The sequence below is a fragment of the Callionymus lyra genome, chromosome 4 (genome assembly GCF_982586985.1).
Source record: "Callionymus lyra chromosome 4, fCalLyr1.hap1.1, whole genome shotgun sequence".
In the NCBI taxonomy this organism is placed as follows: domain Eukaryota; kingdom Metazoa; phylum Chordata; class Actinopteri; order Syngnathiformes; family Callionymidae; genus Callionymus; species Callionymus lyra.
Window position 1 is genome coordinate 14,200,483 of NC_141821.1, and position 13,599 is coordinate 14,214,081.

Genomic DNA, 13,599 nt, shown 5'->3' on the forward strand with positions numbered 1-13,599 from the left:
TTCTATTGACAGAATGTCACCATCAAACCATTATTCTCTTCAGATCAGCCTCCACCGGTTATGCAATCTGAAACCTTGGTCTTTTGATCCTCGCGGACGCCGTAGGAACTGACATTGCGGAAGCTCTTGTTTCGAGGAGTGTCGACCATAATAAAAGTGCGCAGAGCAGGAACTCCCTTCTGTCACTTCTCGATCCCTGTGAACCTGTGGACACTCCTCTCATAGTAAGTATGGAAAGTTCTCTTTATAGGCTCTTTTGTTTATTAATATTCGTTCGGTCCGTTTTTAAACAGGTTGTTTTTGCAGATCACAAAATATTGGATGATAAACAATGGTCAAAACAGAGAAATAATAACAAGTTTTTTTTTTATGTTACTACAGTGTATGTTTGTGAGACTAAATAATAAAAGTATGTATCTAAAAATTACCGCACTTTGGTTTTGAAATTTAATTTAAAGAATGACATTTACTTTTTTCGTAAAAAAAAAAAAGGAATTAAAAAAAAAAAAAAAATCAATATAAATTAATTATCATTGTTTTTTGCTTGTAACAGTCTAAAAAAGGAAACTTATATTTGATGTACTCAATCTTTGTACAACATACTTTTAAAATAATTTTGTATGGACAATGTAGTCTTGTAATCTAAATTAAATTAATTTAATCGGTAGAAAATGACTAAATGTGTACATTTCCTAGAATTCTAAAGTTCACTGCACAAAAAAATGTAATGGGAAACTTCCTTCCTGCTGTAAATTAAAATTGTGATATGTATGTCAGAAGTGCAATTTCCCGTCTGTGTTTTTAATTTAAACTAAACATAAGATTTTAAAAAACTCTACTTATTTTTCTTGTGTCCTGACATGTAGTTTGTGAAAAAGTTTCCATTCACCTGATGAGAATCAAATCAACAACTTGGCTTAAAGTACTTGTTTCTCTACATTCTTCAGCATTGTTTGTTTTTCGATCCCATATAAAACTTGTTTTAGGGGCTTTTAAGTTTCTTTTTAATCAAACACTCAAGCTCCTGTCTGCAGTTTGAAAAATGTATTTTTGGCTTACCACAATAGTGTAATGTCATAAATTCTGCAGTTGCAATTCTACTTCCAGTGCATTTGTTTAAAATAAAAAAGTAAGTAATTTGTATTTATATAGCGCTTTTCCAGACCAAGGTCAGTTTCTGTTTAAAAAAAGTGTTTTAGTATGTAAAGCAAACTTTAATTTTCATTGTAACAACAACTTGAACTGAGCTCAGCCTTCTTCTTCTCTTCCACAGTCCGACACAATGGAATCTCTGTCCAGTGCCAACACTGCCTTCTGCCTGGATTTGCTGAAGAAGTTTGGCGATAATGAAAAGACGGCCAACATCTTCTACTCCCCCTTCAGCATCTCCTCCGCCATGGCGATGGTGATGCTGGGCGCGAGCGGTAACACCCACAAAGAGATGTCGGAGGTAATGTAATGCACCCGAGTTTACATTTATTTATGATGTGTTATGATCATTTGTATAATTTTATTCTCATCTAATAATAGTGAGTCACAAAATTAACATTGTATTCTGCAGGAAACGTAATATTAAATGTCAACGTGAATGTAGTTTTTTAGGTAACCTTTGCTTCAAACCCCTTTTCAATCCCCGCAATGAAGTGGATCTCCTGACCTTTGTTTCTTTAAAAAAAAAAGGGAGATGTAAAGAATATCGACTGTAAATCTGTAAAATACAGACTGCAGGATATTTGTTATAAGTGAGTGGTTCAGGGAGAGAAACAAAGTTAGATTACAGGCTAAACTGGCCTGAGAGACGGACAATGTCTTGACTGGTATAAGAGTCTTGTATGTACAAATTCTGCAGATTTAGTGCGAATGGAAATGTAGGACAAAGCACTTCTTTTGAAACAAGCCGCACCCATGTAGATGTACAAAGGTGTGTCTGTGGGAGAAACACTCCCATGAAGGTTGTGAATTTGTTGCAAAATCTATCAGACATCTATCAGTGGTTTTATGTGGCAGTGAAGAAAAAGAGGTTTATTACATCTTCAGTACAAAGGTTAATACATGAGGTTATATTACGTTGTAGTTAATAGGAACAGTAGATTTAGCGAATGCATTAAAATGAAGGGATTCCAAAGAGGATTTGCACCTAAAGATGACCAATAACAGCCCTCTCAAACGACTCATATTTCTTTAGTACATGTTTGTTTGCACATTTACACGTATGCAAGGCTTGACCCGCTGACTCAGAGCAGCAGTGGGTGTGCCACTTGGCAGTTGTGCAAGAGGAATAGGCTGCTGCTGTTACTGTTTGTCTCAGAACGTTGCCAGAGTGACTCGCTTTTACTGCTTAGAAAGTCAGAAATTCCACATATGCATGAGAGCACTGAGTCACTGGAGATAAGAACAGAAGTATTTTAGTCTTGTCAGTTTGTGATGTCTTTTTTTTTACGTTGGCAGTGGCATCATTAGGCAACATTTGAGGAAGCTAAGAAATCTGTAACCGTCACTTTGTGATCGGAAATTAAAAAAAAAAAATAGTTTCTGACGTGGCAAGTCGACTCGACATCTGGAATAAGACATATGTTAGACAGATTTTTTTAAACGACGTCCAAATCAAAAGAGGAAATGTGTTTTCGGAGTCAAACTGTTTTGTTTCAATGTCTTCGCTTCCACCCTCAGGTCCTCCGCTTTGCTCAGGCTAAGAAGCCAGAGCCACCTATGGCCAGTCAAATGCAGCAACAAGTCCAGCAACACCTGCCAGATTTTATTAGGAATCAATTGGTAACAAAATCATCCATCAGAAGACTTTTTTTTGTCTTGGTGTGGACATGGTGATGGATGTTTTCTGTGATGGCAAACACAGAAAGGGAGTGGTTCTGTCTAACGCTTTATCTCCTACAGATTGATTGTGTTGGACAAAGCTGATATGTTGCGTAACACTATGAAGTCAACGTTTCTTCCTGGTGTTTCAAAGTAACATTGACTCTAACATTCATGCTTATTTTAACCTGGGAGGTAACAGTTTGTGATGGTGAAGGGATAAAACTGCTTAACTCTGCTTCTAAAGATCTTATCTGAGTGTTCCGTGTGAGGTTCTGGTGAAAACGGAATTCATTTTTAAGGTCCGATTTTTGACTTATCACGTTTAAATAATCATGTTTTCGCATGTATGGCAAACTTCAAACACATTTTTCTTATTTTTACATTTTTATTATTACATTTTTCGTGTCATCGAATTTAGTTTTATTCTGTAAAAATGTTCTGATTGCACAAGAGCCGTTCCCACTTTACTGAACGCACCTTCGTGTATAACGTGTAGTGAGATGTCGTGAGAGATTTTATTCTTTTTTTTTTTGGCAAACTGGCACCACTGCACATGATAAAACAAGAGCAACATGCGTGGGAAGCAAATTGGAAAACAATAGTTTTACGTTCATTATCCTGTTTAACATAATGTTGTCAAGTCATAATCGTAAATGAATTCCAAACTCAATGTTATATAAACTTTTTTGGTATTTTTCTTCCTCCTTTTTAAACTGTAACCTTTCACATTCTGTCTTTGGTTCTTATTTTCTAAACCTAAACATTCGTTAACGTCCCAGTGTGGTGCTAATATTGTCTTTTTTTCTCCCAGGGTCTGAAAACACAGGCCTGTCAGGAAGTCCACCAAAACTTTGGCAAACTGCTGAACGTGATCCACAGAAAAGAGGCCCCGTATGCTCTGAGTGTTGCCAACCGACTGTACGGGGAGCAGTCCTTCGAGTTTGTCGAGGTGTGTTCATGGATGAGAGGAATCAAAACAGGTTTCCTACAGGATGTTGGCAACGGAGAATAACAGGGTTTTTTTTTTTTGTAAACTATGTCAATGATGCTCACAGGAGTTCCTGAAAAATTCCAAAGATTCCTACCAAGCTGAGCTGGAGACTGTGGACTTCATAAAGGATTATGAGGCAGCGAGACTTAACATCAACAACTGGGTGGAGGGCAAGACCAATGGTGAGTTCAGATGAAGCCCAAAGTCCAGGATCGTGTTGCTCCTGAAAATATAATTGAGACCAATAAAGAACAAAACTATTCTGTGTTTGTATTTTTCTAATGATCAAAGCATGTTTTCCTTCTGGCTGGTAACACTTTGTTTAAACTATTGGTAAGGCCTTGTCTTCTTAAATTCTTTTCAACTGTGTGACACATTTTCTGTCCAGGTAAAATTAAGGACCTTCTTGCTGATGGCGTCCTGGACAATATGAGCCGCCTGGTGCTGGTGAACGCCATTTACTTCAAAGGCAACTGGGACAAGAAGTTCCAGGACAGCAACACAAAAGAGCAACAGTTCAAGACCACCAAGGTAAATATTGAAGCAACATCGAAAGGTCTTAATTGATTGGCAACGAGGACGGGGTCAAATGAAGGCCCCCTGGGGCCGCCAAATCTATTCATGTGGCCTGTTGGATGTTTGGCTCAACAATAAAGTAGACTAAAGTTTAAGTTGATATCACAACCTATAGATTTAAATAAAAGATATGATCGAGGACAAGGTAATTAAGGGCCTCCAAGAATGAAAAGATAGTATCACAAGCAAGTTCTTCCTGTTAAAGACACACATTTTGTTCAATCTGTTCACTCATATTTGACGTTGTTCACTCCTTGTGTCTTTATTTCAGAACAATATGACGCCTGTTCAAATGATGCACCTTAAATCCAAGTTCAATTTCACTTACATCCCAGAGATGGAGTGCCAGGTATATAATGTACTTGTAAAATCAGTTGTATTTCTCAGAGACAAAGTTAACCATTGAAACCATCTACCGTGCAGATCTTGGAGTTGCCTTACGAGGGGAAGGATCTGAGCATGCTCATCTTTCTCCCTCAGGAAATTAAGGATGACACGACAGGCTTGGAGAAGGTAAAACACTCAACTTAGGCCCAAGCAGTTTAATGAATCTATAATAACATGAAACAACAACAGATTGTGAGACTATGATGAATGATAAACCATCATAGAGACACAGATGAATTAAAGAGGCAGATAATAGCATCTTATTGAGCTGATGCGCTGAGAGTATTCTAGTTAAGATGCCGTAATAAGAGAGTGAAGTCAACGTTGCCATATTTGTTCTGCCAACAGCTTGAAAAGGGGTTGACCAATGAGAACTTCGCCGAGTGGACCCGGCCTGACATGATGGACAACGTGGACGTCCAGGTCAGCCTACCAAGATTCAAGTTGGAAGAAACGTACGACTTGAAAGATGTCCTGGTCAGCATGGGAATGGTTGACGCTTTTGACGCTGGGAGAAGTGATTTCTCAGGTTTGACAAAAAAAAAAAAATTCACCGCTTGCAAAATGATGTTAAAACTAGAATCCTAACGGACTGAAATATTTTTGCAGGAATGTCCAAGAATAATGATCTGTGCGTGTCCAAGGTCGTTCACAAGGCCTTTGTGGAGGTGAACGAGGAGGGAACCGAAGCAGCTGCTGCCACCGCAGCGGTCATGATGTTTCGCTGTGCCATGCGTACAGAACGCTTCAATGCAGATCATCCCTTCCTCTTCTTTATTCGCCACAACCCGACCAAAAGCATTCTCTTCTCTGGTCGATACTGCACACCTAAGTGAGCTGGAAAAAAATTCTTGACAGCCTTCCTTTCTGCTCAATAAAGCGAGTAGAAATAAGCTCTAATATGGCGACACGCATGAGAGAGCGTCATCTTCTAATGCGATCCATTCTAAAGTGCCTTAACTGTTCATTTTAAATACTCACTATGCCTATTAAAACGGATGTTGTTTTCATTCCTTTCTATAACCAAAGAAAAGTAAAAATCCATAACATCAAGTTCAAATTCACTTGAAAAAGAATCCCAAAAGAAGCTGGGGTACAGTTTACATGAAAGTTCAAGTAAAGGTTTTATGCATTAATATTCTCTATAATGTGCAATAAAATTCATTTCTGAACCACTACTGGGTTGTTGTTTTTCTTATTTTACTCCTCAGAGTATTGTAATTATTTATACATTCAAAGACCTTCCAACTTATTCTTAATTCCAGACATGAGGTCGAAACCAACAACAGGCACTAATGCAGATACGTATAAATATACTTAATTTTTTTTTTTTTTATACATTATTTAATTAAATTGCAAGTACTATGAAATTTTATGTTTGTAGTTTTTTCATCTCTTTGCTTGCCGTGAAACAATAATAAACAAAAAAATATATACGTATGTTACAATTAAAACTTTTTTTTGTTGTTGTAGTGAGACAACTGCCTTCACATTGGTCAGTATTATATTATTATTATTATAGTTTAAATAATAAGTATGTATTCATAAAATAAATATTCTGCGAATAAGACGCTTTTCACAGTTGTAGCAGTAGATGGCGCTAACTCCAGACAATTAACGACGCGTTTCTTGACTTCCGGTTTACTTCCGTGTTTGATTTTTTTGAAACGCCGTTTGTTTCAAAAGATTCAATGTGATGAAAACGCATTGAAGTTTTTCCCAATTATGGACATCAAAGGACGTTCAGTTTTACCAGGATTCTAGCTCTTTACAGCTCGGGTGGTGATGGAGATTCTCACCCAGAAGCGAGTTCTGTTCTCGGCTGCTGTCGCTGTCAGACTGGCGCTGGTGTTCTATGGAGACTTCCAGGACAGAACTATGCTCGTCAAATACACAGATATAGATTATCATGTGTTTACTGACGCTGCAAACTTTGTCTACAAGGTAACACATTAAACTAGTCACGCGATATTCCGAGAATAATAATTAATATATCTAGTTATATTCGTTTGACTCACTATTTTCTTCGCCTCCATCGTAACATGTCAGTATAACGTTGCTGATGCAAAAACATGTTTCCAGAATTATGTTTTTAATTAAAAGTCATTAGGCTATAAGAGGGATTAAGTAAGAAAGTAAGTAATTTTTAGTTGTATAGCGCTTTTCCAGACCAGGGTCACAAAGCGCTTAAACAATCAAAACAATATTCAATAAAGTATATACTTTAAAGATCAAGATAAAACTGATAAAACAACAGGAGTTCCAGATAATCAAGGAAAATCCTGAACAAATAAAAACGTCTTAAGATGTTTCATGAAGGAGTCAGTAGATCCATCAAGCGCAAAGAGAGAGGAAGATCGTTCCAAAGCTTAGGAGCAACAGCCTGAACGGATTTATCTCCTCTGGTCCTGAGTCGTGTGCGTGGAACCATCAGTAGATTCTGATCCACAGACCTCAGAGCCCGAGCTGGGGTGTAAGGCTGGATCAGATCACTGATGTAAGGAGGAGCCTGGCTATGAATAGATCTGAAAGTAAGAATCAGAATTTTAAAGTTGATCCTGAAAGAAACTGGAAGCCAGTGAAGAGTTTTAATGATCGGAAAAATGTGAGTTCTTCTCGTGGAGCGGGTCAGAATTCTCGCTGCAGAGTTCTGAATCAACTGCAGGCGAGACAGATCCTTCTTGTTAAGACATGAAAACAAACTGTTACAATAGTCCAGGCGAAAAGACACAAACGCATGGATTACAAGCTCCAGATCATGTTGTGACAACATTTTCCTAAGTTTAGAGATTTTTCTCAGTTGAAACAGTTTCTGGTCAGTTTTCTACAGTGTCGAACAACAGACATGTCTTTATCAAATACAACACCCAGGTTTCTCATACTCAGTTTGACAGACTGACCTAAGTCACCCAAATACTGACTCAACCCTGGAATCTTACCATCAGGATCAATCACCAGTGTTTCAGTTTTGTCCACATTTAGCTGTAGAGTGTTTGATTTCTAGCTAACCACTGACTGAGCTGTTCAGCCTCTGGGGCTCAGTTGGATCAACCAAATGTATACAAGTTCGCACTAGAAATATTTTCTAGGAACCTTCTTCCTTGGTTTAATAACAACTGTTTGTTGACAGTTTGTTGTTCATCCCAAATCTTAAATAAATCAATGTGTTAACTACTGATAAAGGGAAATCTAATATTGCTAAATTGAATAAGTCTAATAGATGCTGCAGAGATTTCGATAACCCAGATTCTTACAAAATGTACTTTAACCTTCATTTTTATTCCCAGATAACATGTTTCTTTCTGATGTGTGTTTCTTTCTCAGGGAGAGTCACCCTACGACAGATCGACGTACCGTTACACTCCTCTTCTCGCCTGGTTGCTCACTCCTAACATCTTCCTCTCCATGGCATTTGGCAAAATCCTGTTTGTCATCTGTGATGTTCTCTCTGGAATACTGATGTACAGAATTCTACGCCTGAGAAACCTGAACTGTAAGGTAAGAATAAAGAGTTGACTTAAAACTTGATCCATCTAAAATTTTGTTCTCTACTAGTTTTTGTTTTTGTTTTGATAAAATTACCTTTCTATAAAAAAAACAACAACTTGCTTTTCAGAGGGCTTGTCAGCTTTGCTCTCTTTGGCTCCTAAACCCTCTGCCCATGGGGGTCTCCAGCAGAGGTAATGCTGAGTCCATCCTGGTTGTTCTGGTACTCGGGACTTTACATTCTCTGGAACGTAAGTGAGATCCAAAATCTACAAGGTAGAATAAGTGTGTGTGATAACTACCTCTTATCCACTTCTGTAGGCCGGTGTCTGCTGAGGGCTGCTGTTCTCTATGGCCTGTCTGTCCATATGAAGATCTACCCGATCACATATTGTCTTCCCATCATCTTGACTCTGCGTACCCCTCAGACCAGCACAAAGAAGGACCAGTGGTGGAGGAAAATCAGCAGGTTCTTTGGGACTTTTCTCAACAAGGAGCTGCTTCTTTTCGCCAGCGTGGCAGCCGGAGTCTTTTTCACTCTCACTGCACTTTTTTTCCACCTGTGAGTGCTTCTCCACTTTATTAGTTGATGTAGAGGACAAGTGTCTCCGTTCTCAACTGACTCATAGATGGAAAAGATGGCGGGTTTAAAGGTCATCTCAGTCATCCTGTTGTCAAATCTAAATGTTATGCTGTATGTCGGTACATTATTAATGGAACTGTCTTTTCTTATTCGTCGCCAGTTACGGATATGATTTCCTCCAAGAAACATACCTGTATCATTTAACCAGACTGGATATCCGACACAACTTCTCGCCATACTTCTACATGCTTTATCTCACTGCAGGTATGTTCACTGTGAAGAAACCGTTTCATGTGGCCCGCCAGAGCTTTGAAATTCGAGTCTATACTGATTAACGGCTCGCAAGAATTGTGAGAGACAAGCACAGGAAATAATAAACTTAATAATAAGACAATGAAAATGTTTGTAGTGAACTGCATAGACGTTACATTCATGATTGAATCAATATGAAATAATTTGAATACCGAATGATATCACATTGTTTTAGTCAGGCTTTACACATTTACAGTATATTTAGCTTGACCCAGATTGTGGTTAAGATTTTGGCTCCTTGTGCTTTTGAGTTTGCTACAAATGTAGCTCTTCACACTAATCCTCCGTGTGTGGCGACAGGCAGCAGGTGGAGCCAGTTTCTTGGACTGGCGGCGTTTCTTCCGCAGTTAGTCCTGCTGCTGGTCGCATCGTGGGCTTTCCACCGTGATCTGGCGTTCTGCTGTTTCCTGCACACCGGCATCTTTGTGTCCTTCAACAAAGTCTGCACCTCACAAGTAACAAAATACACACGAGAATTGTTTCTTCCTGGAACCCTCTGGATCTGAATTAACGTCACCGAAGACCGTTTTTGTTCTCGCATTCTGAACATGTTTTGGTTTTTGCAGTACTTCCTGTGGTACCTGTGCCTGCTTCCTTTGGTCATTCCCAATCTCAGACTTTCACTCAAGCAGGGAGTTGGACTCTTGTTGCTGTGGTTTCTTGGTCAGGTGAGTCGCATATTTGTTCTGCATTATTGACCCACAAACAATGTGTCAGTCATTTCTACTTAAATGGAATATTGACAAAAAAACGTTATCAAATAAGTGACTACACTTATCTTTTACAGAGCATTTTGATTTATTTGACTTGTTTAGGATAATGACTCTGACTAAGCAGTGGGCTACTCACTGTCTTTTATTCCGTCCTTTCTATTGATAATATTTCAATAACATGACAGTTCTCTTGCTTTTCTTTATGAACTGTAGTTCAAAAAAGTAAAAAAGGATGTACTTTGACAGCGTGGTGTTCTTTTTATGCAGCTTTGGCTAACACTGGTATCGTCCGATACATTTCAAGGGAATAAAAAGGTCTTATTTTGAAATATGGATCGTGAACGAGAACTGATGCCTGACACTCAAATGAACGAGTGAATGTAAACATGAAGGTTCTGGCTAAATTTGGTTCAGTTTCGATGCCTCTAAGAGCACAACACAGCAGGTCATGTGTAGCAAAAGCACTCTCAACCTCCTGTTGCATTTGGACAAAAAACACCGTGACCTTGTCTTTCCAAACCACCACCTGCAGAGTGGAACACAAAAAGCAACTTAGGTTGCATTTCAAAACAAGCTTACAACAACCTCTCTGACCTTCCTGCTGAAAACAACAGATCTCTGTCATGGTTTCATGGGTTTATGTAAAACCATTTTCTTAAAATCAAATTAAAACAGATGTCCAATCATGTTGAAGTATGTTCTGTTTGCCAACAGGGGGCGTGGTTAGGCCCCGCCTACCTGCTGGAGTTTGAGGGCCACAACTCCTTCCTCTGGGTCTGGCTGGCTGGACTCTTCTTCCTGACGGTCAACTGCTTCATCCTTTCACAGGTGGTGACGCATTACAGACGCACACAAAGAAAAAAAAGACAGAATCTAGAGTGAATCTCTGAGTGGAATCTTTGACTCGATATATATATATTTTGGTGAGTGACTGTAATGAAGGGTGGTTTGATCTTGGAAAATCCTTCCTGGTTTGTTACAAAGTAATATAAATAAACCACTACTCTGATAAATATGGACATATAGAAGTATAACATCTGCTCTCAAAACAGTGTTTTATAAAGATATCTCTGTGTTAACAAGTATTGCGTGCTTTCATTTTCATTCCGCTGTAGACCAGGGCTCAACCTTTTATTTGCATCATGGACCACCTTAATGTCATCATTATTTTTCATGGACCAACCTTCAGATAAAAATTGCTGGCAAGAAAAATAAATGTTAAGTGCATGAAAAATCTCATGACGCTGACTCAGCAGGAGCTCTGGACTAGTGACTGTGCAACAAAATGGTCCCACAAAGAGTTTGTGTTTATTCATTTTCACTGTTTCACACTTTGTTTTTTTGAGAAAACCTGACCTGAGTCGGTTTAAAGATATGCTGAGAATAACAGGTTAAAATTACCTTCAAAACAATACATCTTTCACATGGTAATAATCAAAATAACGCAAATTACATAAAGGATTTACTTATATTATTAAATTGTAAATTATTTATATACTTCTATTTCCGTGCGGCCCTTTAACAAATGCTTACTGAGCCTCGAGGCAGATTTCGTTATCTATCACATTATCATTGTTTTTAACGTCACAAGATAATACTGAACAGACGTCTTTTAGGATTTACTTGGATCGTCTTGAAACCCACTCTTCAACTTGGACAATAAAGGTTACAGAAGGTGTTTGAACGATGGGAAAATTCCATCCACAGTCGCAAAATATCTTTTCAGTTTATCATTGTTTTTTGGTCTGTTTCTGTTGTTTTTTTTTCTTACATTTTTTAATCCATGCCCTCTTCATCTGTAACGCATTACATGTTTTCATCTGGTGTCATTTTTGACAAGTATTTCCTAATCAATTCCATCTTCTCATACTGGAATCGTTTGCCCTCGACACATCTTGCCTCACTACAGCACACAGTCTTGTTCCTCCACAACCACACAAAGAAATGGTTCAATATTTAATTTCTAAACTGACTTAAAAATGTACACTTAAAAAAGCACACTTTGCTCTTATTTCAATTATGTCACGATCAACTGATATTTAATAATGCTATTTAACTGTCAAAAGGCTCTTTATAATTTGGTTGGCAATTGTTTCTTTTTTTGTCGAGTCACTCAATGTACGATAGGTGGCGGTGTTGTGCAAAAGATGTGCCAGATTACGCGTCTGTCCTCACGTAACCCGCTTAGATTAATCAGTCAAGTCGAGCATGAACGACTCAAAACAAACACTGCTGGCAGTGACTCCATAATCTCACTGTACTTGCCCCTAATCCCAGATGAAAATCATTGGAGCGTTCACATTGGGCCTGTATTTTCTTCCCTTTTTTGGCTCTGCACCATGATGCTTATTGCAGAGGTTCATGATACTATTACCGTGTGTATGTCAGAGGGTTACAGTGAAGTCAGTGTAATCTGGGAGTGCAAAGGTTCATTTTTTTATATTTTTAACATGAGATGAGGAAGCTTGAAAAGAGGAAGCGATGATCTGGCAACAAAACATCTGATTAAAATAATAATTATTATTATTATTATTAACACCCACCAATATTTCTAATACAATGTTTAATAATACAAAGGTTAATTGTATTTGTGTTGTGTTGTAAACCTAATGTAGGATTTTTGTGTCAGTACAGAATAAAATGTAATGAATATATAATATAATGAAACAAGATGACGCACAAAATAAGCAATAGATAAATATAAACTATTTTTATAAATTAAAAGGAAAAAATGTTTTTTGTTAAGTGTTAAGATAATTAATTGAAGTACTAGATTTCTTAATAAATAAATATAAATGTAATGACCAAATGTTAGTTTTATATTGTGGTTATTGACCAAATTATATTAAAATATTACAACTATAAGACTCGTTTTTATGCAAGTGCAATGTGTCATTTGTATAATATTGTATGTATATATGTATATGTATTGTATTTTTTTTAAATGCATTTTGTATCCAGTAAAACTTTTTTTTTTTAATAATATGAGCGCAGAAATTATTCAAGGTTATTATAAAAATATTTTCTACTTAAAATATTGAAGGTATAGCAGGAATATTGGTTTTTAATCTTTTTCAATACAGTCTGAAAAACATTTCATATAACTAATTTAATTATTTTAATAGATAAATCATTGTGAGGAATGTTTAAAACATTAAAAACATGATTTATTATTTATATATTTTAGCAATCCAAACAGAAATAAGAAAGAAACACTTTAAATTCATATTTAAATACAAGAAATAAAACCTGTTGTATTAACGTTCTTATCAGGTTACTGCAGTTTTATATGGTTTAATCCCCACGTCCCATAATGCTGTGCAACAGCTAGTGTTGTGTAGTTGACACAAAAGCCAGATGTTCGCCATGACGACGTTAAAACACTTTATGGGTAAAAAAAAAAACTGAAGGAACAGCGGAAGGTTGGATGCTTCGGTTATTCTTATCTCGTCAACACGTCTGAGTGAAGTGTCTCCGGCTGCAGGCGGAGACGAAGAGAGGCATCATGAGAGCGACAGTGATTTGACAGTGACGGACAGGCGTGAGCTAAGTGAACACTTGTTGCCTCTCGTTCTGGTGCCGAGAGATGTGAAGTGAGGAGGTGTCGCACTGAGGATGACCCCACGAGAGGAGAAGGAAACACAGGAGCCTGTCGGACTCGTCTGTCAGGCTCGTTTGTTTCATCACGTTCTATTTACGCCATTTTGTTTATTCACGTTTGTACACGGCAATTATTT

The 13,599-nt window shown here is 37.7% G+C and overlaps 2 protein-coding genes across 3 annotated transcripts; both read left to right on the forward strand.

Annotated features, from left to right (window-relative positions):
• Positions 1-125: 125 nt before the first annotated feature.
• Positions 126-5,946, forward strand: LOC148081803 (leukocyte elastase inhibitor-like). Of its 2 annotated transcripts, XM_087788851.1 has the most exons (10): positions 126-224; positions 1,274-1,450; positions 2,671-2,772; positions 3,626-3,763; positions 3,870-3,987; positions 4,194-4,336; positions 4,653-4,730; positions 4,805-4,894; positions 5,117-5,297; positions 5,378-5,946. In XM_087788851.1, exons 2-10 carry the CDS (start codon positions 1,283-1,285, stop codon positions 5,602-5,604), a joined length of 1,245 nt encoding a protein of 414 aa, XP_087644977.1. In that variant the 5' UTR covers positions 126-224; positions 1,274-1,282; the 3' UTR covers positions 5,605-5,946. The 2 variants fall into 2 exon arrangements, with proteins under 2 accessions (XP_087644977.1, XP_087644979.1); XM_087788853.1 differs by lacking the exon at positions 2,671-2,772.
• Positions 5,947-6,430: 484 nt separating this feature from the next.
• pigm (phosphatidylinositol glycan anchor biosynthesis, class M) lies at positions 6,431-11,021 on the forward strand. Its single transcript, XM_087788061.1, has 8 exons — positions 6,431-6,712; positions 8,093-8,266; positions 8,385-8,505; positions 8,576-8,816; positions 8,998-9,101; positions 9,450-9,604; positions 9,716-9,817; positions 10,577-11,021. Exons 1-8 carry the CDS (start codon positions 6,554-6,556, stop codon positions 10,742-10,744), a joined length of 1,224 nt encoding a protein of 407 aa, XP_087644187.1. The 5' UTR covers positions 6,431-6,553; the 3' UTR covers positions 10,745-11,021.
• The last annotated feature ends 2,578 nt before the right edge of the window (positions 11,022-13,599 follow it).